This window comes from Amia ocellicauda, chromosome 13, assembly GCF_036373705.1.
Source record: "Amia ocellicauda isolate fAmiCal2 chromosome 13, fAmiCal2.hap1, whole genome shotgun sequence".
NCBI classification, from domain to species: Eukaryota; Metazoa; Chordata; class Actinopteri; order Amiiformes; family Amiidae; genus Amia; species Amia ocellicauda.
The window spans coordinates 19,565,059-19,591,681 of NC_089862.1; the positions used below are offsets into that span (position 1 = coordinate 19,565,059).

The following is a 26,623-nucleotide window of genomic DNA, read 5'->3' on the forward strand; positions in this document are numbered from 1 at the left end:
TTAAATTATTTACTGCCATCTTACATTCCAGTCGTGTGCGTTTCTGCCCAGCTGATTGTGGTTTGAGTTGATTGGGTAAAGCGTTTTCTGCAGATGATCTAAGTCAGAGGAATTCTGCTCCTCATTAAATGCAGCTTCCAGATTCGGGGCACGAACCCCTTCCTTTCTCCTTGTGAAGTAAGCAAATTTTAAAAGCAAGAATAGTAAGACACCTCTGTGTAGCTGTCACACTTGTGCAATTTGCGTCATTGAGCTCTGAGACTAATTTGCCTATCAGCCAGTGAGCGTGACATGAATTGTCTGCCTAACCCCCTAAGGTGATAAAGTTTAATGGAAAGTTGTAGTTTTTTTTCCAAAATGTGTTGTTTGATTGTATACTATTCCTTAAAAAGCAACAAGAAGCCTTTTTTTAACCATTTCTTTTTATATCACGAAACTTTATAATTTATAATCAGCTTGGCTCACCGTTATATCCCTTGTATTACAATTGGATATCTAAAAGCAACTTACACAGTTGTCGGGCCATTTAATTTTTCTCAAATTGAAATCTGACAGTACAACCAGCAGATCTAAGTGATGGTCTGAAGACTGATGGAGCTTCCACTGATAACACTATTGTGTGGTAAACTGAAGTAACCACAATCTTCAAACCTAACCAACCCCAGCGGCATCCAGAAGACTCTGTGTCTGGCTGTAGCTGACTAATAACATAGCCCAGATTCATCATCTCTCTTTTCCTTTCGCACATCTATTATTAGACCATGTGGAGACCTTTACTAGTTGGGTCACCCATGGTCCCCCAGATGCTGCTCTTCATTTCATGCCCTGTACCACTTTGCTTCTGTAATGCTTGGAGGCTGAGAAGCTGGGAGCAGAGAAACAGAGACCTGGAGACAATAGGCCATGATGTTGAGTTGGGAAGAAGAGAGCCAGGCTAGCGTAAGACTGGATGAAAAATGGCCGTGTGAGACTGCTACACTTGGATGGAGTGGGAGGCTTGGAAGTTTTTGACATTCGGCTATAAACAGCGGGGGAGATGAATTACTGTAGCAGAGCAAAGAAAGCAGCTCATCTCACAGCAGCACCAAGGAGAAATGCACAGCTGGCGTTGCTTAACCTTCTAACAGAAGAGCAAGGCAAGTTCAGAACAGCGACAGAGATGCATCCTTTCCGTTTGTTTAGGCTATATAATGCATAGTGTAAAATAGGTGCATAGTGTAAATGCGCTCGGAAATTATACAGGAAAACTACAACGCCCACAAGGACTTCTTAGTCCAGTTTTACTTATGAACAGGCCAAACTTAATTAATGAGTAGGAGTGGGAGAGTTGCTGATGTACCCACATTTGTAAAAGTCTCTAACATTGGAGGCTGGGCTGATGCCTGGCACAGGAGCAAGAGGAGAAAGGTGGGGAAGGATGCCATCACAGCTGAGTTACTGTCCATCAGTTTCAACTGAGGAGTTGGTGGCATACTTTCTCCCAAAGCAGACAAGTGATGCCCTGATGCTTCACAACACTTGGTTGTTTCTCAGTACTGTGTTCAGAAGCAACACAGCTGGGGGACTTTTTTTGTTCTTGCCTAAGACCAACTCACACTGGACACAATTGATGCTAAAAACTAAAAGCAAGGTGCAGAATGGCAGTCTACACCACACTCTCTGAAAGACTGGAGACAAACACATGACCCTGCCCCATGTCATGTATACTGTACCTACTGGATATACCCCTAGAGATGGGTTGCCCCATTACAGAACTTTTAACTTTTAAAAGTATTTTGAAGTGCGACATTATTGCAAGTTGTTGTCTTGAACTGTGTGTCTGACATATATGACCTTTGTCAAGACTCTTAACCTAGTTGCTGATTGGTCGTTTACCCTTGGGTCGCATTTGGGTTGCGTTTAGTCATGCAAATTGCATTACTCACTGCTTTTATACTCCCATGTGACTAATCACTTCTAAATAATTCCCTGCACTATGGCACCCCATAACTTTAGTTATTGATCACCCACCCTGTGGCTAGGGTGGTACTGTAAACTGCCTGGAGGCGTGGCAAGAGGTGGGGTGTGCTGATCTGCGAGAATGGGAAGCTGCCCACTTTTCCTGGTAGAAGCAAGCTGTGCAGTCTTTCATGAGAGAGTGGTGGTCACTGTTGCTGGTGCTGTCAGATATGTTCCCCACTTCCGCCCTGACTTCTTGTTGCCTCAAAGCTGTGGTAGAGCCTCATACCTAGAGGAACAGTCTCTCCAGTTCACCTCCCCCAGAAGCTGCAGCATCTAACCAAGAGATGCCAACCATCATGGCAGGGCTCTGTCAGTGGTGCCACTGGGCACTGATGCAACAGTGAGACACAGGGACCACCCCATCTGTTGTTCCCTAACAGCCTTGATAGTCTTTGGCCTATCAGACTGCATGTCCAGGACTTGACCCCCGGTCTGTCCATAAAACTGACGAAGACGATCCAGTTTAACTGAGTATCGTATGTCAGTCATACCAAATGTGTTGTTTGATAGATATTTCACTTATTACCATTTCTTGCATGAGTCTGAGTCAGTATATGAGGACCTGTTTGGCCAGAATTTCAGCTAATTGTGGATTACTACTACCAAAACAAGGAGCTGCCAACACACTTTTTTGCTTTGAATCAGCATGTTTTTGCGTTGTGAAGACCAATTTTGCAAATGTGCTACAAAAGTCACATGATTTTTAAATGTTGATTGTACATGGGCGTCTAAAGCTGGGCTTGGCTAAACATTGTTTTAAAATTAAACTATATATATGAATATAATTGGAGGCACGTGTATTTTGTCTCACCATACAGTATAAAAGATCAGATTTAAAATTGAGATGACAGTATATTTCACTAACCCAGGGAATAAGTATGCTTACGTAACACAGAATGTTATTAATGTTACTAATGAATTACACAAGGGAGCTAACGCACTGGACACGCAAATGCACCACAAAACTGGCCACTTCATGTCGTTATCCTTACCACACTTCGAATAAGACGTGTTTAATACACCTGTATAAAGGCACTGCTCAAAAAGACACTCGCATGTGTACTTTTCTGGTGCATATGTGCACGCATATCTTCCGACCGACTCCCAATCCCACTCCGCTCCGTGTTTTCCGCGGCGCTGCGGGGCTGCTCACCGCCTCTAGCTGCTTTTTACTCGGCGCTTGTCCTGATATCACTCCGCTGGCATGGAGGAGGAGGAGAGCACTTGATCATTGTGATGGTGGCAGCAGCTGCGAGCAACCAGCCGATCGGCGTTTCCCAGGATCTCGCTCCGCGTCCTCCGCACCGCACAGGATTTCCCAGCCCAAACGCGCTTTCCTACCTGGGGATTTCACGGATACACCAATGAGATGCAAGTTCCCAAAACTACTCCGGAGCCCGTGCGCTGCAAACAGCAAAACTTTTTCTTAAAGGAAAACACAATGCCGCGGCCAGCTCGCACCAGGGGCTGCTGTGTGTGATGATCTCCGGCCCCCATCCGGATTTTCTATGGAGTTGAACTGAGCAGCGCTGGCACTGGCGGCGGGATCCAGAGAGAGAGAGAGGGGCAGCCTGGCACACACGGGCTGCTATTCTCGTGTGTGTTTGCAGTCCGAGTGCAGTATTGTTGTAGTGCTGTTGCATGATTGAATTACAGATCCTCCCGAAGGGGGAAAGCAGCCACCGCTTGTTCCTAGTCTTTTGATCCCCCCCCAACCCCCTGCCCCCCCACCCCCTCTCCCCCTCTCCCTCTGATCTTTCCTGGAAACATTTTAAACACAAGAGGCGAGAGAAAGTTATTCCACAATACTGTGCCCAGACTGTAGGATGGGGGATTTTGCAGCCCCCACTGCCGCCAACGGCAGTAGCATTTGCATCAACAACAATAACCTAAACAGCGGCATCAACACTAGTAATAACAGTAGCAATGTGGGCATCCCTAAACACAGCACGGTGGTGGAGAGACTGAGGCAGCGGATCGAGGGCTGCCGGAGACACCATGTGAACTGTGAGAGCAGGTACCAGCAAGCCCATGCGGAGCAGCTGGAGATTGAGCGCAGGGAGACGGTGAGCCTCTATCAGAGGAGCCTGGAGCAGAGAGCTAAGAAATCCGCTAATAATAAGCAGCAAAACAAACAGCAGGACCCCGAGTCGGCCAGCACGGCAGAGCAGAGAAATAACACCCTGATAGCGGTAAGGACTCCCCCTCTTCTCCCCGGGCGCTCCTGCCGTGTGGGCTTGGAAATACTTGTGTGTGTGTGTGTGTGTGTGTGTGTGTGTGCATTTAAAAAAAGAGACCATGTTTGCTCATGTTGTGATTGCATGGTCACCCATCTCAAAGTTTGCGTCCTGCGCCTTGTATGTTGGGAAGCATGCATACATGAGAAGAAACTTTGATGCAGTCCTTTTGAGGGCAATGTTGCGTTGCTTTTAAAGTGGTGGAGGCAAGCTGGAAATGCAGGGAGAGTTTGTGTTCACAGCCCGCTCGGCTCGCACGTATCTCTGCGTGAAGCCGGCGGCGCTGCTTGTGAGGGTCGGTGTCCGCGCCGCTCTTTGTGCGGGCGTGCGTTGCTCTGCTCTGTCCGCACGGGACGCTTTAGCCTCCGCGGCCGCCGCTCTCGTTCACCCGGGCGTCGGGGGGTCCCGGTACCTGTCAGGGTGGCGTTTGCAGACGCGACGTCGTGCACTGGCCCCTTGGGCGTGAGGTGTGGGGCGTGCAGTCGGAGTCGCCGGTCGGCTCCTGTGGGGACAGTAACGCGGTTTGGAGGCGACTTTCTTTTCCGTGCGTGTGGCCCCTCGGAGAAGATGGTATCTAGATGCGTTTCAAGACGCCTGCTTTACTGAACTTTCGGTGTGGGAAATGCGTGTTCAGCCCAGAGCCGGGCTTGGGGGCTGTCACTGTCTCTCCGCTCATTTTCAGTGCGAGACAAACAGGAAGTTTAAACGCTCACGCTAAATCAGAGCTGAAGGCGGATATTATGTGACGGTGGTCTGCTCTTTCTGTACCCCCCAGTCCTGGTTAACGCTGACATGGTTGTGCACCGACTGAACTTTAATTTCAAGGGAGGGGAAACTCATAAGCTACGTGATTAACCCCCGAGCTCCTGCAGCAAAGCCAGTGTGGACAGCGTGTCCCCGCATTGAGATGCGTGTGTCCTGCACGGCTATATGTTGCAACCACGAAATTATCATTTGTAATAAAACGAAAGGACTTCCGCCACCTGACTGCAGCCCCCGTACTTTCGCCTGTGCGCCCATCCAGTTGGACCAGGCGGTTTAAATGGCATCATCCCCTGCATGATCTGGGCTCACTGTTATTATCATATGCATTATTATTATTATTATTATTATTACCACAATCCTCAGATCATTTGTGTGTAAATAAAGCGTGCAAGTACACGATCTGTTCCAGTAGGCATTGTTAGTGGGTCAGTCCTGCTAATGACACGGCGCTGGAGCCGGCCATGCAGGGGCTGTGTCGCTTTAAGAGCTCTTTAACGGAGACTGTAGTGATTGTAATAGAAAGAGACCTCCCACTGGGGAGTGTGGACATTATACTGAACCGCCCATTAGCTGGTTGGCAACAAACACTTAGATTTGGAGGGATTACTACTTAAAGACACAGTAGCCTTTTAGCTGAGAAAATAACACCCGTGCAGCTCCTGCAGTTTCATGCAGCCGGACGAGGCTGGATTGTCCTTTAAAAAAAAGAAAAGAAACTCCATGCCTTTATCAAGATCACGACTTAGGCTGTGGATGTAAAACGATTAGATCTAGGTTGTAAATGTGTGCACATAAATGGCACTTCCCATTACTGGAGAAAAGCTCCCATTGAAATATGTAAGGGTTGCAACGCGCAGCACATAATGAAATTGAGGGCTGGGTAATAAATCCTGTGGAAAAGGGATCAATCCACATTGATTTAACTTAATTTAACCCGACCCCTTTCCGCTGGTAGGTATTATTGGGTAATGGCTCTCACCAATACAATATTATACCTTCTGCCTTGTGCGAAACGGTGCGAATGAGGATTTCAAGATATACTGTGTGTTTCTGATTATTACATATAATTATGATGTGCTTAAGTGCTTGGGCTGTATTGCAACATTATCATCTGCAGCAGAAGCATGTCATCTGTTTTAATGTACACTACACAGTGTTTGTATGCATATATATGACCTATTTGCTGGGAGTGCAATAGGGTTGTTCACCCCCTTTCTTGATATATCATTTACATATGCATTAAATCGACTGGTCTTGCAGGTAATATAAACATACTTTGTTTTATTTCATGACCCCCCCCCCCCCACACACACACACCTTTTATTTTTCTATAAGGTTTTTTTGCATGTGTTCATTCAATAACAAAAAATGATCAGTTTCAATAATTAAACCTGTGGGATTAATACAAAACGTAATTTTATATGATTTTAATTGCATTTTGTAATTGTAATATGCTCCCACATTGAGTCAACATAGTGAAGAGTTGGTATTGCTTCCTGTCTAACCTAGCCTGCCCTGTATCAATACATGAAACGCACTTAAATATGGGGCATCATTTGCATAAACCAAAATGTTATACATTTATGGACCAATTGATAATCTCTAGGCATAATCTAGACATCATTGTCAGGAAATTACTTGACATTGATTTGAACCAGCTTTTAGGAAGTTTACTCATTGTTCACAGTTCAGTTTGAACATGGCCTTATGGTTGGTAGAACAAAGCCCGATATCATGAGGAAGACATTGATATTAACCTTTATTATTCTTAAGAAAAAAGTTATCGACTCTGACTTTAAAATACATAGAACCTATGGTGGCAAATGTGGAAATTTACTGTAATAAGTTGTTTTCCAAAAAATCACTTGAGATCACACATTGACACTGAAATGCCTTATGATTTTAATCTTGTTTTGACTGAGTGAGTGAGTGCACTGTTCTTAGCCTGTACTCTCTGAATGATATATCCTGGCCCTGTATACAGCAGTATGTTCACTTGGGACCTGCTGCTGGGCTGGCCTGCCTATCTTGTTTAAGAGTTTCACACTCGCAGCAAGCAAGAGAGCATCCTATTACCTGGAGTCATTTTCTTAGCATGGTGTATTGTTATACACTGAGTTTTTGGAGTAGGTGGTATACACTGCACCATGGAAAACACTTAAACTGCTGTGGATTGCATCTTTGAACCATCTGTACTTCTAACAATGCAGTTATTATGACATTTGTGAAATGGAAAGCAAATGTTGTGCTAAATACCATTCTTGTCAGATGTGTGTATCTGTAGCTATTTGTGCTATATATCTAGATGTTAATGCTGTATCCTGGAACCTACATTTTATACTGTAGCATCTTAACAATACTTGTTCATGGCGATTTTATGATGTGTGTTTCTCACAAGAAAAGTAGTACTTAAATAATGTCAATTTCCCGTCACCCATCTATTAAAGATAATTATAGCTGGAAGAAAATGTATGTTTTTGCTTATTTCTTTTGTGCAGGTAGTCTTGTTTTTAATCCTTCCTGGATGTTGATGTATAATGTGTTTTTGATTGTTGCTGCATCGAAGGTTATTACTTTAAACAGCAGAAACTTCCAGAGATGATGATTATTTTTTTTAAGGTAGGACACAAAAAGCGAAGCAATGATAACTAGGCGTTCATTTCCTCAGAAACCGCATTCTCCCATTACCTTAGTATACATTTCTGTTAGGAATCCCACACTGAACTCTGACAGACAATCATGTCTCCGGTTTGTGCCTTTCAATGTGTGTTGTCCAAACTGTAATAGAATCAGTGATTGCTGCGTTTGGAAATGCTGCTGCCCAAATAAGATCCCCAGTAATTCTGCAGGCAGTATAAAACAGCCTAGACTAACATGAACTGAGAATGAAAGCTAAGCACTCGCAGTTTTATAACTTTGTTTAGAATTAATGCAGCGATTCGTGCAATAACAGAGCTCTTGGTATCACATTGTTACCGTTGTCTGGGATGAGTGCCCAGTTACTAAAATTAACTTGCTTGCTGGCATTCGCATACTGGCTAGTGATGTCATGTCAGTGGAGCGTATGGCTTGTGTTGCATGCAGCTACTTCTTTTTTTTTTCTTTTTTTTTTCCTATTTACATTTTCTCTTTATCAAGGATCGTGTTGTCTATCTGTTTAACGTGGTGGGGCGCTTGTAGGTTTTACATGGCAAGGGTTAAGGATCTGATAGATGATTGTGTTGTAAAGTAAACATTGGTGTACTGTTCTGAACATTTTGTTTTTGTATTTGAGGTATCTGAACATGATACCTAAAGTGTTATGTATCATTTGTTTGGTAACATTATTACTATACTATATCTATATAACTTTTTTTTTTTTTTTTTTTTTTTTAAATTGTAGTGAATTAAACTCCCCTCTTCCTTCAATTATATATACATGTTCAGTGTTTTGAATGATGTCTGTATTTCCATGTGCTGCCTGTGTCATGATATTTCTTCTGTACGGCTCCATTCAGCAATAGAGTTACATATAAGAGGAAAAAAGCGGAATAAACTCTAAACAATTCTGATAAAGAAACCGTTTTTTTTTTTCTGTTTTGAGTAAAGTCTGTTGCTCTGAAAAAGGAAATGGCGGCAGTGTGGCGGCTAAATCCATATTTCTGTTTCTGGCATTGGAACACACCTTACAATGTTGTAAAAAGGTAATTTAATGATTTTGATTTAAGGATCTCTAAGAGCTAAATGTCCCTTGCAACGTAGTTGAAAACATAAAAACAAATTTTCTTCCAGTCCACATTCTGTCCATAAATAATGTGCTATGTCTCCTTCTTATGTCTGTAAGCACCACCTTGGGTTGAATAGGAATATTTTAAAATACGAGTGAAACTGCTGTGTAACCCCAAAATGCCTGGTGCTGATAGAAACTACAGCCCTGCTTGTCTTATCCGGTTACAGTAGACTGAACTTTACGTGCTCAGTTACATTTGTCTGACAGACAAATATTATTTTACACATCATCTTCAAAGCAGGGCTGCTGCTCACCGCTTTTGGAAGCAGTTACGTTTGTGGCCTCCCCCCCCCTCCTGCCACTGCTTCTTGTGGCATTGAGCTTTTAAGGTGGAGTGTGTTGCCTCACAAATAAAAGTGAAACCTAGCTGAATAGAGATCTGTGTAGGCTAGCCTGTAGAGCAGCAGGAAAACCCATTTCGTGTGGTGTTAAGGGCCCTGTACAGTAATTGAAGGTTTATAGCGTTTAGAATCCACTTCAGTGTTACTGCCTTTAGTAGAAGCTTGTGCGGTCAATAAATACCAGTAAAAAGCTGTTTTTTGAGTTTGACTTTTTTCCAAATACAAAGGGCACAACAACCTCTAAGTAGTAAAACAATTGAATATTTCAAATAAGACCCCAGTTACTCTACACACCCTGTCAGTGCCTTCCCATCCTCTACTGTTACAACCTGCTCTGTGATTAATTAAGTGACAACGTATTTATCAACATTTAGAAATTGTTACAGGCCAAAATATTGGTAGCAGACTTTTATCCTAATCCCTCTGCCCCTCTTTACATTTTGTTTGGCCTTCACTCTAACCTGTGGTCGAGCAGTCTTTTTTTAATTACATTTGTTTCCCTATGTCTCGGTCTGCAGTAATGTTCTCTAGAACCTACGTATGGCATTCTGGCACATGACGCCACTTCTAACCAACGATTGACCCTAAGAGGAGGTATTATGCCTGGATTTGAAACAAAATGGAAGGTGATGTAGACTGGAGAGATTTGCATATATCTAAATAATTCAAGATTAAACACCAATATGGGAAAGAGTAAAACTGAAAAGCAAAAATGATATACAGATCAGAGCCAAGTACATTATTCACTCTACAGGCTAATCCTTTGTTTACTATTCTCTCTATTTAAACGGAAGCCGTTTATGAGGAAGTTTGCACCGTATGTCTGTTTCCTCTTTTGTTTTAAAGTCTTATGGTATTTGTTTATGAAGCTAAATTTATAACCATTCAAAAATGTGTCAGTCATCAGTGTCATCTTGTCTGTTTTCTAGACTCCTGAATGGTATTTCAATGGCGCACAATGCATCGTTTTCACTGGGGGGGAGGTGATGTGATGTGTTGTGCGCATTAGTACGAGTGATGTCATGAAGTCGTTTGTGAGACGTAGCTACTGGAGTACATGAAAACACTGATGCAGAATTACTTTTGTTTTCCCCCAGATCAATCAAAACTGAGGAACAAACTCGCAAAAAGTTAACAAGACAAGAAAACAAAAATGTTGATTGATCGGTTGTTGTTGTTTTTTTTTTTAACTAAGAAGAGTTCACAGTAAATTGTTGAAGTATAAAACTTGACCGTGAATCGTGAATGAAAAAATAGCATATATACAGTCGGTGAGTATATTTAAAGACTAGAAGGATATTTAGACAAGCTCTGTATTGACAAAGCTTTTGCCGTTCAGCTAAGGTGCACCGGGTGATTTTCCCGTGATGTACATGACATACCTCTACTGGCTTTGAACATTTCTTGGGTCTTCATCTGGATTAAGCCCCATATGCCAAGTATCACAAAAAAAGGTAGTGTGTAGGTGAGTGGTCGACAGACACTTAATGTCATGATAGCTGTTGAACGTTTTAGCCGTCATGCTTATATTACTGCTGTGGTACTTACTACACATTTTTGGGGGTATAGTTTTTGTGGATTGTGACAGACCGATTTAAGGGAACTGAATCTCTTTGGTCTTGAACAGAGAAGATAATGAGTGAGCTTTATACAAGTATGCTTTCAGTACTCTTGAAAGGTGTTCGCAAAGTCAACACAGTGGACTACTTCAGAATCAAAACTGAAACTGAACGGTCCTCAGGACACAAATTGAAATTGACAGGAAGTGCTTTAGGAATTTTCAGACGAGCACTTCTTCACATGAAGGGTTGTGGGAATCGGGATCAAGCTACCCAGTGATATGCTTAAGCAAATTCCATGAGATCCTTCAAGAAGCATTTTTGAGATCATTAGATTAGTGATCTTCTAGCGAATAAACAATCAAGATTGACAGACATGTTGTAATATTTGTTTAGGTGTTTTTGATTTTAATAATTGGGGCAACATTCCCATCCAGCCACAGCACAATAGATGCGCACACACACACTAGCATTTGTTTGAAACGCTGTCTAATCTGTCTCTATCATATGCACATATTTCCTAGAAAGAATGTTGATGAGCTGTTTTGCTGTTAATGTAAAGCAGTTGTCTAACAAAGTAATTTAATTACATCCATTTGTTAAGTTCTGTTTGTTGTTAAACACACATGGCATGATGCTTATGAGTATAATAGATAGGGTTTCTCTTGGGTGAATGTAGTGGTATCATTATATACAGATGTTTTCCTCTTTTTATTCATATTTTTTTTTACAATAACAGGGCCAGTCTGGCTCGTCAAGAGATAATGGTACGTCTGATGTTACTTTACCTTGTTAACTATATTTATAATGTGATAATATCTTTGTAAACCAGAACATTATTTATTATATATTTCTTGCTTTTTGTTTTAAAGGAATGAAAATCTTCTTAGTGCATTACAATTGGCTATCAAATCATATAAGAAAACGAGAATGAAAGTGTAGCCTATGTCTTTTAAAGTGATTCGACGTGGATCCAACATTCCTGATTGATATACAGTAGCAGCAGGTTTCTAAGACCCTCTTAGCTACGGTGTAACAAGAGTTTGGTAACTTCTACGCACTCTACTGTGGAAATGAATATATGAACACTGGATTTCACAAGGAATTGTCACCAGTGTTTTGTATGCTATAGGCTTACATGAGTTTTGGCTGGCTTACACTGAGTGTTTGTCATTTGAGCTTCCTTTAGAAGGCTGTCACTCTTGTCGAGCAACTCTTGAGTCTTCTTTCTGTGTCCATCTTTAAGCTTACTGTTTGTGACCAAAGAGTCTCTCTTGACAACCACTTTCACCACATTGTGCCACAGCTGATATATTCTGATTAGTGATTTCTGTGACCTCCACCCACTGACAAGTGCCTTGGGATCTGTTTCCCTCCCATGTTTCTGATGTACTGTGTATTTCCAACTAATAATATCTTCTGCTAAACTAAAACTGCACAGGGTATGTCAGTCTGTACATAGATTGACTTCAGAACAACAGGTATTTTACAAGGAATTGTTGGTTAATCATTAGGTATTGTTTCGTTTTTGTTTAATTTATAGGCCTATGTAAAACAAACCTAAAGCAAATTAAAATATAGCAGAATTTTTAAATACTACATATTTGTCTGTGCCCTACAGCTTTCTTAAAAAAACATAAGATTTGCACAACACAGGTGCACATCTTTTACGCAGTTCTTAAAACCTCACAAAACTTTGGTTTGGAACACCATTACAGAACAGTCTTTTACGTGCGTGTTTATGTATATGCACATGAGTAATTCAATTAAGCTTTTAAAATATAATTTGACAGGAAAGTTACATTTTGATTTAATAAAATGAACAGATAGTGAGAGACAACCTGGTTGAAGGGGATATTAAAATGGGTTTGTGTCTGAGAGCAGATGGGTTCAAAATGAAAAAGATGCTCATCATTGGAAATAACATTCAGTAGGGGGGGAAAAAAAACCAAATTGCATTTAGGTCTGGAAGACAAACAGCAGCATTGACTAATGCACCATGAATTCTCTTTGAAAAGATGACACAACCTGTTAATGCTGCCTGATATTTAATAGAGCATTCTCTGCGCTTCTTGTTGGTAGCTAGTTTATCCGTGCCACTGATCTCTAACAGGCTGCACCTAAGGGCTAAATGATCGGCATCACGTGAGTCGACTTCCAGCACCTGGGCTGATGCTGAGCAGATAAAGCTCATTTAGCAGCGTCAATAACGTTTACATTCATTCAGTCAAAGAAAAAGAAAAAAAAAAAAACTTCATACAGTATGTGTAAATGCAACAAGTGGTAAACGACAACACGTAGGTGTCAGTGAATTTCTTAATGGCCTTCATTACTGTTGTCTTGATAAGCAGAGTTACAGTAAGGGGGAAGGAAAGACTGTGACTATGTAGGTGCCTTCGATTCATTTGGTTATCATACATAAAATCTCATATTTACAATAACGATACATATCATTAGCCTTATATTTTCATTGTCCTTTTAATACAGTGCTTCAGTGTGTTCTGTGCAGTGTGATTATCCAAATTAATAATATCTGTAGGTTTTCATTCTTTTGTTTTGTTGGTTTCTCATTAAAGGTCTTCTCATGATCAGTGCTGATTGGTCCCGTTTTTTAACTTTTATCATTTCTTCCCAAAGCAACTGGAAACTACATTCTGAAAATATTGAATCTTTACAAAACTAAACTCCAGAGAAGACCAAGAAACTAGCAGTGTAGTTGGGGAATGTCTACTATTTTGTATAGGAAATACATTTCTTTTAATACATATATGTTCCCGTTACAAGGCACTATAATACAATACAGCTGACACATTTCAGTAAAACCTTTCTTAGTAAACCCATCTTATTGAATCTCAGCATTTTGAGCCAGTAGAAAATGTAGAGAAGGGAGCTACACGAGCCGTTAATGCTGTCTGAGGGCACAGACGAGGTAAACGGGGTCACTTGGCTTTTGCAGGCGTGTGCTGTGGAATCCCAGTAATCTCGTAGTTTGTGTACGCAGCACAGAAGTGTCCGGCCTGCCTGCCTGCCAGCAAGCCAGCAGCACAGGGAGTGGTGTACAGCCCATCGCCATCAGCGAAACCGAAAATGCCATAGCAGTGCAGGGTGGTAAACAAGTCAAGAGCCATAATCCAGGTCTCATTTTCTTTTTAAAGCTGTAGCCTGTTTTTGTCCGTGTTGATTTGATGGGGTATGCGGTTCAGAACGTGGGAATGTTAATACAATTATGCAGCATTCCCTTTGACCTGACAGATTGACTGAAATTAAACCGACTAAATGAAGTCTGCTGACCTGCTTGTGTGCGCGAGAGTCTTCCTATTTAGCAGATGACTTTATCCAAGGCAACACACAGGTTTTATCAAACAAACACTCAATGTACTACTTATGCACAACATTTGCAAGGGTTGACAGACAGCCTCATTACATATAATAAAAGCCACAGATTATAGTGAACAACATTAAATCATACTAGCTCTTTATGACAAAGTTTTAACACAGTTTAGGGATTTGGAACAATTTAGATAAGAGCACAGAGTCTGGGTGATGAACTTGAAATGCAGAACGACAGAAATGCACGTGGGTGTATTCTTTGAGTACAGGAGGATAAGATGGCATAAAGGCAAAATTGTAGTTTCTTAGCTGACACAAAACAGCATTGTAGAATTGGGGGTTTAAATTAACCAGGATTTTGCACACAGGCCAACAGGTGCAAATCTACTGTACATAAAATAAATAACTTATTCCAGCCATGTAGGAAAAAGTTACAAACAATGTTATGAAATCAGTTCCAGGATCAAGCACCATATTTAACACTTGGTGAATCTTGAGACTGGAAAAAATGCTGTCACTGCCCCAGAACAATCATCCTATTTTCAGGTTAACGTCACGTTCACAATTAAAAGTAAATGATTTTAAAACGAATGTTAAAAACAACATGTTTTGAAGGATATCAACTGCTAAGACAAGTAGCATTTGAGTGCTAATGTGAAGGGGGTCTATCCCAGTGTCTTGTATGTGGTTTTGGCAGTGGGACCAGTTACAATTTCCAAGCTCTCCATTCCTCAAGAAATGTTCAGGCACAATCTGTTTCTGTTTCTTCTTTATTTTGAAGAATTAATAAATAATTGAAAAATGTAATTTTACTCCGTTATGACATCCAAATTTGTATTGTATTCAGCGAGGTTTTAAACTGGCATCAAAATTCAATAAAGTTGCCAATTTTCCACAATCGTTTTATGTGTCATCTTTACAGAAGTCTTTTTGAAACACAAATTAGTGCTGCCACTGCAGTGTCTGAAGAAAAAATAAAATCATATTAAGTTATGGAATTGTTTTTTGTTTTGTTTTTTTGTATCAGGGTAAATATAAATAGAATAGATTATGTATTTGTAAAAGCCATAAATAAATGCATCGCTTTGAAATTGTAAATGTACCATTAGGTTATGACTTTTAACAAATAAACATTTCATTTTAGATTCCACTTGCTGATTTATTATAAAATTAACCCTGTATGTGTTTTCTGGGAAATACTTTTACTTACAGTTAGACTTACCATTTTTGTGAGTTTTAATTTGAGTTCCATGCAGATAGCCTAGTAGCATATGATGCACCATAAATAGGTAGTTTAATTTGGTTGCAGATTTTTTTCTGGATATCATCAGGACCCAAAAATGCTGTTTTATGACTGTATATTTGCATATCTAATGAGTACACACGTTAGGAAGAAGGAAAACTATGCTATAACAGTACCTAAATCCCCTCCAGTGATCTTGCATTAACATCTGACTAGCAAGACCAAAAGCTTTACCAGTTATGCCAGCTTTTATGGCTGGCAAATCCACTTGAAGCACAAACATTTCAAGATCAGTTTTTAAATTTTAATGCCAAGGTGGTGGCATCTGTTGTTATTTCAGTCCTCTCAATTATTTTAAATGAGAAAATGTTTAAAAATAGATGAACTAGTCATTAGAGGCACATGCTCTTTCCACCACTGCACAAAGGGGAGAACAAATCCAGTCCTGGGGAGGGTACAGTGGCTCGATGTTTGCTTTGCAGATGGGCAGATGCATTGACAAATCCCCACTTCCACGCCGTTAGAGTCAGGAGCCGTGCAGAGAGCTGAATGACGAGGAAAATAACTGCGTTCGCCTGAGGAGCACACAGCCCATAAAGGGGCCTTCAAGAGGAAATGTGCATCTGCTAATCTGCAGAGAATAGTCTTGGATATGATGTTCAGCTCTGCTTTCTATAGAATTGTGAGAATGAGTTTTTATTTCACAGCCTCATTAATTAATCATGCAAATATTAATAAAGGTTTATTACAAACAGTTTGGCACGTAAAAATGCTTTTTGTAAACTAGATTTGTATGCTGATTAAAGACTGAGCAGGCCTTAGTCTGTGAATGCAATTTCCCCAGACCAGTTTTAGTAATACAACACAATTGTGCTCGCAGCAATGTCTTTAGATATAGCTATCATAGAGTTTAACTATTTGCATTTACTGTTTTATTTATGTTTTAAGCAATTGAAATGCATGCGGAGTGTCTTTATTTATTTTTCCACAATCCTTGAATTAAGATTAATGGTTAATCAGTTGTTATTTTGATCCACAATTTAGTTTTCACGAAAATGTCAGTTGTACAGCAGAATATTACAGAGCATTGATTAGATTTTTGGCTAACACTTACTTTGAGGAGTTGGATAATTGATGTTTCTTTGCATTTGTTTTGAGGTTATTCCAATTACGCGATTTCATTAAAAAAATGCTATTTTAATTAAAACCTGAAAACACGGTTATGTGAAGAACTCCTTTCCTCTGTCGTTAAGGGAATCAGTTTCCTACACTTCTTCCCACAGTGCTAATTAATCAATACAAACTCTTACAGCTGTTCGTCTATTTGAAATGTTAATCTCCTCAGTCAGTGTTATTCCTACCCCCTCCCAGAAAACAAAATCTGAATAATCAAATAATTGGTTAATGCAGCGCTAATGTAGCCCAAATCTACACACCAGATTGTTGCAATCCAAGAGACGCTATATGAAATGAAATGGGAATAGCACTAGGAAGAAACTGTTCCTCCAGGAGGTAAACAAAACACAACGGTAGATTTAGGCCTCAAACGATGCGCGTGTCCGATTATGTGTCATTGTTAGAGAAGCTGCTTTTCCCATCATACAATCTGCAATATTGCCTGCAATTTTCTTGCACGGATTGAACTGACTACAATCTAGAATCCTCTTCTATTTCCAGGTATCGCACACCTGTGCATTCGGTATCTTAATTGATTAATTTGTTTAAGTATTCATCTAGGCTGTCTTAATAGAATTGTCTGCAAAAACCGTAATTACGGACCAAATCTAATCCATCTCCAGTTATAGTTAATGTGCAAATCACAAAACCCAGAGTACACTGCAGCACTTTGTGACATGCTCAGCAGTGAAGGAGTTAATCTCGGGTGGTTTTATTTTATCTGTGTTATTCGTCTGTCCTAAAAACCAGAAAAAAAGAAAACCTTAGTGTGTCTAATACTGTATACTTGGCATTGAACCTTATTGTAGCAACTTGGAGAATTACACCCTCTCAAAAATGATTGCACAATTCCTGTGGTAAAGGGAAAATCTGAATAAATCCACACTTTCTTGTGGATGTTAAGAATTTAGGGAACACAACCTAACCGGAACAGTGTCAGTGGTGGCCGAAATGCGTTTCATAAATTCTGTACAAGAAATTTAAAGAGTGTTTGTAAAAAGCAGGCATTTGAAGAGCAGTTTTTTTTTTTATACAAATGTTATAATCAAGTGAGAGTGTACCGTAAAGTCTTGTATATTTATACACTTTCTCAAGTTAAATATCACTTAGTTTAATTCTGTGTGCTTTAAAGTGCTTTTCCTAGAATAAGTCATTAACCTTTCTTTCTGTCATAAACGTCAGCCTTTGGGTGTTTTATTTTGTCTTTGACTGATTAAACACCAAAGAAGAGACAATATATATATTTCGTAGACCTGGCTGCTCGTTTGCTCACCATTTTCTTCCCTTGCATTGATCGTGGAAATGAGCATAAGCACCTTATTAGCTTGCTGGTGTAATGATGTGGCTGCTCAGCTATTCCTGGTTGCTGTTTCTTCAGTCCACACCTAACATTGAGCATATGCCATGAAATTTTTATGAATGTTCCCTGCATTGTATTGCTCGGCCGCATCAATAGCTATTAGCTACTCGAGCAAAGTAATTGCGTTTCAGTAAGTGAGCAGCAGAACGGGCCAAAGGAAACCTCATTATTTGATAATATTGTACATAATAAGAAAATAACAGGGTGGTGGGAGGTGGGTATCCAAATGTGTTATTAGAGGCACTTATAGTCCTGTCGTACAAAAAGCACAGTTTGAAGTTCCAGTGTGAGGCTTGAGGATTGTGGTGTTTCTGGGAAAGGAAGTGAGGACTGGTGTGTTATGTGTGTCACTCTCAGATGAGGTGAGCTGTGCAGACCTTGTTAACATCCAGCTTAACGCAATGTTTTTATTTATACGTAACGAATGTCACGACAAACTGCTTTTTTTAATCTTTTTTTTGTCTTTTTTTATTATTCTTTTTATTCATTCCCTTGCCTAGTCCCGATTGTCAGTGCACAGTAAGACAAGCAGCATGAGCATCAGGCCAAGAATCGGCCTAGATTAAATTATTTATTTGTTTAACGTTCCCTTTTTCCTGAATTGTGCCAAACAAGAGTTCTTCTATAGTGTTCTATCTTGACAAATGACACAGTCCTTTTTCTTGAGATTTGATCTTTCTTATACTCTTAGAAAGGCTTGCTAGTCATATATGCTCAAGAAACTTCTCACCAAATACTTACTTACACTTGTATACTTATATTCTCATGAATATAATTGAACCTGTCATCCAAACAATCTCTAAGTATTAATATACAAGCAGTAGCATTTGAAAGATTAACAACATCCTGTGGATATTTCCTCAAAAGAACCCGTTTTGTGGTGCAGTCTAAACTCACATAATAATGGCTTCCTAAACAGGGACGCTAGCAGGCAGATTGAAAGTGATAGTTACCTTTGACATCATTATGCATGAGGCAGGACATTGCAGAGCATATTGATGTTTCTGCCAGGTTCAAACTGGTTCAAGCAGCTGTGATTGGATTCATGGGAAGCTTTAGAAATGAGAATCATTTTTCGTGCTTTGAACAAGGTAGACAAGTGGACAAGGGGTCCCTGCATTTCTTCTGCAGGGAAACTGATGAGTAATTCTGCATTCTTGCCCTTGTAAGAACTGTCCTGTGTGGACGCCTCTTAAAATTGAAATAAGTAGCAATCCTGTTTCTTTCAGTTTTGTGCTTAATTTTTATAATCCAAAACCGCTTTTTTTCCCCATCACTTCAAGATCTCCTGCTCATGTGATAATATATATTTTGCGTTGTTCTGGTTGTTCCGCATCAACTGGTGCCTGTAATGTGTCTTTCCTGTTTGATTCAAACATACTTGCCAAATAATTTTAAGTACATAAATAAAGCAAGGCCAGATTTAATAAGGCTTTTAGACAAACATATACTTTTCCTTGTGTTCTCAAAGGGAAATTGCATTAGTCAAATGGAAAAAATACTACCTAACAACCTGTGTGTCCCATTTGTTTTTTAGATTAAGGGTTCAGGTTCTTTTTGCCATTTTGTAATTTTTGCAGTGTTATTCCTTTCAGAGAGGGGATACAGCAATTTAATGGCACAGGAAGGCTCTGTGAATGTCGGTTTGTCTTTAAAAGAATACCTGTAGCCAACAGGTATTCTGGCTTTTTGGTTATGAGATTATAGAAAGTATGGACAGATTAAACCTGATGCTTTTGAGTGTAGATTTTTTTTTAAACCCTCTTTTATATTAAACTAAAGTTTCCCACTCATGTGCCTATCTTTGGTACCATTTTGCATGATAAACTCCCTAAATGTTCTTGGCATTGTTTTCATCCTGTTTTGGAATAACACTACTCAATCCATAGTTTCCATCAGTCTGTTATTAACTATAATTATGATTTTCTAACTCAATAAATCAGTTTCAGTATATGAAAAAAAAATAGTTTATATATAAGCTGCACAATTAAAGCGGCTTTCTTTTGAGATTGTGAATTTAGCCCTGAGGTTGTGAGAGTGCTTTAATGTGAAACACAAGATTATACTCCACTTGTATTTAGCAGGAATACTGCTGTCGAGGATTCAAAGCAGGCGTTTAGTTGTGCTTGGAGTACAGAAAACGGCAGCCTCGAGTGAGTAATGGATGAATTTCAGAAGGGAAGACACTGCTGCAGTGCCATATCTGACAAGAAGGAGGATAGTGCTTGAATCCTGTGAGATGTAATAGGCCCAATCACAGTGTACAGTGGGTCAACCTGCCCTGTGGGCCACACGGCAGCTCAGCCACCCAGCAGGGATGCAAAGCCAGGGTCCCCCGGCTCGTCCAGACCTGTGCTGCAGGCTGCTTGCGATACATCAGGCACTCAATCTCGTATACACACACTTCTCCTGAGCTTGGGATATCCCCCCGAACTATTTGAATAATTCCCGTACCTCTGTGTTTGGAAAAGAAGCAGGATTATCCAGCATTACACAGTCCTTATAGGATTCTCACCTGCTGTACCATCACTATCCCCCACCCCTACACACACACACACACACACACACACACACACACACACACACACACACACACACACACACACATACACACACACACAGAGGCCAAAATGGTAAATTTTCATTAAGGATACCAAAGGTTGTGCAAAGGTCATGGAAGGCTCAGGATGGATTCAGTTGCACGATTGAGTAACTAAGCATTTCACGGCAACTTGAGTTGCTTAATATTAATGAGGTGAGCTGAGGTCTAAACTAGACATGGACTGTGGTGTGGTGTCCCAACATGCAAACCACGCAATTATGTGGGGCCCCGAGGGGCTAGGGGTCCCCTGATGCCTAGTAGCAGTGTTAGAATACAAGCTGAATTGTGAACTGCAACACATTCCTAATTTTTTAAAGATTAAAAATAATGTATTGTTAATACCACCGTTTATTTTTAATGTTGCATTTCTGAAGCCTCTCTGTTTAGTGATGGTCACTGCACTGCGTCTCGAATCTCACTGAGAATAAAGTTTCATTTTAAGTTAGAATCCTCATAGCCTATAAACCCGAAAATACATCAGGGCATTTTTTTCATCTATTTTTTTATCATTGTGGGCTATTCTGGTTTCAGTATTTAGTATTGTTGTGCTAAGAAGTGTGTTTGTATTCATATGTCGCACGAATCAGACGAAAGTCCGAGCATTCATTGACTAAATGGTCAGATTCTTTGCAGAATGACAAAAGTCTGCACGACGTGAACGTACCCCATGTCAACAAGCCGACAGAGTGATGCCTGGTAGTTCTATAGTTTCTTTAGGAAGCCTGCTTACTTACAACCATGTACCCGGAGTTATCGATAAATAAGGGCTGAGATTAAAGAGTTGAAAACACTACAACTGCAGTGGCTAACTGTAGGATTTTATTAATGGCTGTTTTGCAATCGTTGTAGGACATTAAGTAGTATTTGCTTAATCAAACGAGACAGTAAGTGATCAGGTTTTATTTATGTAGCTACTGAATTGAATATGTACTATATCTGGTATGTATTATTTATTAGCACTTTTGTTTTTAGCACAGCTTAAGTAGGGATTTCCAAAAGAAAACTTGTTGATGACAATCATTTGTCGGTGACCTTATTGCTTGTGATTAAAAGCTTGTGAAGAAAAGTGTGTGGCAAATTGATGGTATACCTTAGGCTCCATTTAAGAATTGTTGTTAAAACGAATTGTATACATTGCAGCTCCAATGCGATCATCGTTAAAGCCAGACGATTGTTTTGGTATTTTTAGGAACAGACTCTCCACATAAAACATCATTGAAATCACTTTATTAATTTATTAATACTTCCTTTGTATTTGTGTAGTAACTAGTTCTACTGTTTGGTTGACTTCTAAAACTGAAGATTCCTACTTTTTCAGAATAGCGGAATAAAGCCCCTGAATTCCACGATTCTGTCAGTGTTCAACGCAGATTTCATAGCGCCCTACACACCCCATATGCACGTCTATCTATTTACAGACAGTAATTTCATTCAGTGTCAGCACGCATTTGAGCCACCGTACCTCTGCCAGCTTCAGTCAGTGAAAGACAGTGAAGTGAAGAAGTACTAGAAGGTAACAAAATGTCCTTCACTCTCCCATTTTAACATTAGTTCAAGTGCAATGAGGATACTCTAACCCACCCTTATAATGACATAGGATTGTGGCAGACACTGGTGGTGATGCTAAAATGGTCATGACAGGTAGAGGTGGAGGGGCCCCTAAACTGAGCTTTGATTGCGACCCCAAGATTTACAAACATGCGCCTGGACATGGAAAACAGCAGCTTTAGATGACACAAATGTTTATGAGGAAACATTTGTATTGTATATGCATATGAATCCCATAATGATGCATTAACACTTATTTATAGCTGACAAATGGGGGTGACAAATCTATTTATTTTTGCTTTTATTTATTTTTTAAAGTGAAGAACCCTTGGAATATATTTTTGTGTGTGTGATGAATTTGGGTTAAGAATGCCTTAGTAAAGCCACGGTATTACAGAACGTAAGCAGTATGTGTGTGTGTGTGTGTGTGTGTGTGTGTGTGTATATATATATACACACACTATTTAAGAGTATAATACAGATAATGTTTAGTATGACCTGAAAGGTGAAAGGTCAGCAAGCACAACAATATGCCTCATTTGGAAATATAGGTTTACCTTCTGTTCTTAAAATTCCATACTCCAGACTCCACAAATTCCCTGTGACGTACAGCATACCTCGCATTGTTTCCGGTATACAACTGTCCGAAATATTTCCAATGTAAGGAACGTATAAGAAGGAGTCTGTTATCTGTTTTGAGAGAGTAAACTGTGCTTTGACATACAAGACATGTTTTTTCTGAAACATATACTTCCATGTACCAGATACAGATTTCTTAAGACTGTGTTACAGTACTCAAATGTTGAAAACAATGAATGTGAAGCATTTCTGGCGTTTCATTAAATCAGATCTGCTATAAGAACAAAGCAAGATTACTCTCTTTACAGTGTTAAGAATGCTGAAGCCCTCTTGGTTAGTTTTATGACTTCCTGGTTGGAAAATGCTGTGCCAGAAATAGCCCAACAAGTTATCATGAACAAGGAAGTGAATGACAGAAATACTGTGTGTTAAACTCCATTCATCAATGTCTATTTTTCCACCATTGGGAATACTTAACCCAGACTGTCCATAGATGCCTTTTGGTAATTATTTGTGTTATGCTGTGGGTTTTATGGTTAAGTTAGATGTTGAGAAGTAAATGTATTTATTTATGAAGTCAATACCTTCATGTCTTGGAACCAAAAGGGAAGAGCTCTTGGATTTTGGAGATTACATTAAAATTGTTTTGATTTATTTATTAAATATTTCTTGTGTGAATTACACAAACCCTTATTTTTCATGGTGTTTTATGTTGTTAGTCTGCTGTGTATCCCTTGAAGGACCAATACAATTAGGCTTCCTTATTCATCTAGGTCATCCCGGTTGCCTTTGTTGAGTTTCATTGTTATTTAATTGTCCTCCTTTCAGCTGATTAATTTCAATCAGTTGATATTTTTATTGTTTTGCAATACAGCTTATTTAAATGAAGTCTTTGTATCTACCCCAGTGTCATTTAAAATTTCCGTGTGGTGCACAAGACCCAGCACAGTGATGTGACACTGCTACTTCTTTTGAGAAGTTAAAAGCGAAAACTGAAACAAGATACTGGTTTCATAGGAGTGCATCCCTGTTGCAGTCATAAATATTTAAATGCGAAAGTCTCTTATGAGGAATGCTGCTTAGTTGTGCCACCCTTAGCCCTCTTCTCTGAACTGACACCCTCTGATATTGCCAGGAAACGGACTGACTGGCATATGTTGACAGCAGATTAACCCTGATACCACTTCTTCACTTTTCTCTTTTCATGAATATGCTTCTAGTTAGGAGACGGCAGATTTATGTTGCAGGCTTTCTCAGCACCAGATATATCCTCCCCACCGAGTACAGCATCTAAGAGGTTAGCTAATGATTGGTGATGTCCAAACTGCATGAGCAGTACTAGTGGCTTATCCTGTTCTTCGTTGAAAGCGACCATTATTTATGCAGTCTGAACTATTGGTATTTTTGTTTAGGCTACTGTAAATATATGCCCAGCCAATCAGTTAAAATAAAGACTACATGTAAAACAACAGACAAAACATCCTTGATTGACAATTATGGAATTGACAAAACACAGCACATAAGAGCTAGTAAATAGGACATCTTGAGGGGGAAAAAGAAAATCCCTAATGACATACTATTCTCTGCTCCTTGTGAGTGGAGTATGGCTGTTACTGTACATGTTTTGCCTGCCATAAATGCAATTATTTTGTTATGTAAATTAATTTTGCCAGTAGGTTTTAACTCCATTGTTTTTGTACATCATTTACAAATTGTAAAGGCGATTATTGTATATGCTTGTGTTGCTGCCAAGCCTAAAAACAGTATTGTGAATTAGTGTGCGAAAAATGAAAATAATGCTTTTGCTACGGTAGGTTTCCTGAAAGTCGGGCGCACAGCAGATTGCGTGATCGAATGAGGGATCTGCTTGGTTTCTTTTGAGAACAATGTGTCCTTTCTTCAGGGTAATATCGAGAAGTAACTGAACTCGCTTCTATATTTAGTTTCTCGGTTTCTGTAAGAGCTGGGTTTTTCTTTGGACATAATCACTTAAACTTCCATTTGAGCAGTGGTTTTATTCTGCAGCATGTAGTTTTCTCAATAGTGGCTCAAACGCTAACAGTGCTGTTCAAGATTTTATAACGCGTTATCCAGTTCTGCTGTATCATTGTATGGGAGTAAGATGAACATGGATATATATTAGAAACTTAGTTTGTCTTTTGCTGCTTACTCCCTTGCATTTGGGGGGGGGGGGGGGGGGGTTTCACAGTAAATTTGGTTAGCTTTCGAGGGAAATACTCAGCTGAGTGGTGCGTAAAGATGCAGGTTTTTTTGGCAGGTTGTCAGAATAACCTTTGCTTTCTGTGGGAAAACTTTCTTGTTTTTGTTCAACCTCATCAACAAGAGGGATAGAGTTCCTCAACTGCTTTTGTGTCGTTCCAGTTCTCTGTTACAGTGATTCTCTTCAGAGCGTGATGTAAAGAAGGGTTTTACAACGAGCTGAAGAATGTAATTACTCTTTTTCACTCGGCCTGGTGGTCTTGGACGGATAAGCTGCACTGTAACGTGTGACCAGGACCCGGGATCATGGATTGTCTTTCACTGTTGTCATGGTGACAGTGATGCAGACGGCCTGTAGCAGCCCGCCTGTCAGATCCTATACATCAAGCTGGTGCAAAGTGAAAAGATTTAAAAGGGACAGTGTGAAAACAGTGGAGGGGTTTCATTTCATAACAGAGAAGAGCGGCTATGAGTAGAAGTATGAGGTCTGGTTGATTGTGATGTACGTCTTTAAAGATTCACATTAGGTCAGAAGTTTCTTTTGCTGCAGCAGATGTAGCCAGTATTTTTAGTTTTTCAGAGTAAGTCACAGCATAATGAGAGATTTTATAGTTTTTTGTTGTTGTTGTCTTTGTGTTTCATAAGCATGTGTTGGGTTAAAGCTCTTATTGCTTGTGCTTTTAACCGTACAGCTGCAGGAATGTCTTGATTTGCCTTGTTTAGTTTAGTTAATTAATAATATGAGTTCAAATAGTAAGAGCTCCAGTTATCTTGTGCCGAATTATAAGCTTGGGCTGTGATGAGCTGTGGAGAAGTGAAGAAAATAATGAGGGAGTAGGTGCTTTATCTTTCTTTTCTTTTCATATTCTTGGATCCTTAAAGGTTGCCAGTACCTGGACAAGAGTAATGAGCCAGAAAAGTGTCTTAAGGCTTAAGACGACAGACGCTTAAGAGGAAACCTTTATTGGTTTTGGAAATATTTGTGTCTTGCATGGAGTGTTCTGACGCTGTAAAATTAATTAGGGAGTCAATCCCTGGGGAAGGAATATATAATTTCTGGCAAATGGTAGAAGTCGCGGTTTTTCAGGGATTAGTTTACTGCTCCTGTGATATGCAGCGCAAATGTAATTTAAACCCAAACTCATGTAGTCGCACAGTCAGGTCGGATTTGGAAATGGGTAAACCAGAGCCTGTTCTCTCTCGGGCAGAGCCGAGGAGTGGTTTCTGTAGCCTGGGTCTCTGGAGACTCGCTCTGCTCGTGACGGCCCATAGCGCGTCACTTGAGGGGAAGGCAGTGGAAAAAGACAGGCTTTGTGGTCTTTGAGGATGTCCTATGATTTTGTAACAGAATCTAAAAATAGCTCGTGATCATCTGAACAGCAGCTATAAATAGACTGACTCTTTGATTCACTTTCTGGGATTCATAAGAACATGACGTGTGCAAAGCATCCCAGGGAAGAATGGGCCCATCACAGGTGACAGACTGCATAGCTTTTCTACCTATCCGGCAGCATTGGTTACTTTGAAGTCCTGACTGAACACAACACAAAGCAATTTGACAGAATTTTCTTTGTCTTTGTAGTCAGTGAATGGCATTTAGTTGTAGTAGTTGTAGAGTATAAGGAAAATTATCATATTGTCTAGATAGTATGATGTTTATGATATTAAAAAAGTGTACATTTTCCATAAAAGCTGCTTACTGCATTGTGGTTGAGAATTGTAACATTAGTTTTGCACATCACTTTTTATGATGCTGAATTTGACACTTAAATATGTGTGGTACATCCATTTTATGAATCCTGATATTATCTGCTAATTTGACATGGTCTCATCTAGGATTCCCTTCACCTGTTGTTCATCTCACACTTTATTACACGTTGAATTAAATGTGGC

At 39.9% G+C, this 26,623-nt stretch overlaps 1 protein-coding gene across 1 annotated transcript in view; it reads left to right on the top strand.

Annotated features, from left to right (window-relative positions):
• The first annotated feature begins 3,168 nt into the window (after positions 1-3,168).
• The window catches only part of maml3 (mastermind-like transcriptional coactivator 3), a 174,342-nt gene continuing 150,887 nt past the window's right edge, over positions 3,169-26,623 (top strand). The window contains exon 1 of the mRNA XM_066720124.1: positions 3,169-4,193. Coding sequence (XP_066576221.1) covers positions 3,828-4,193 — 366 coding nt within the window. The 5' untranslated portion in view covers positions 3,169-3,827. The remainder of the gene's footprint in view (positions 4,194-26,623) is intronic.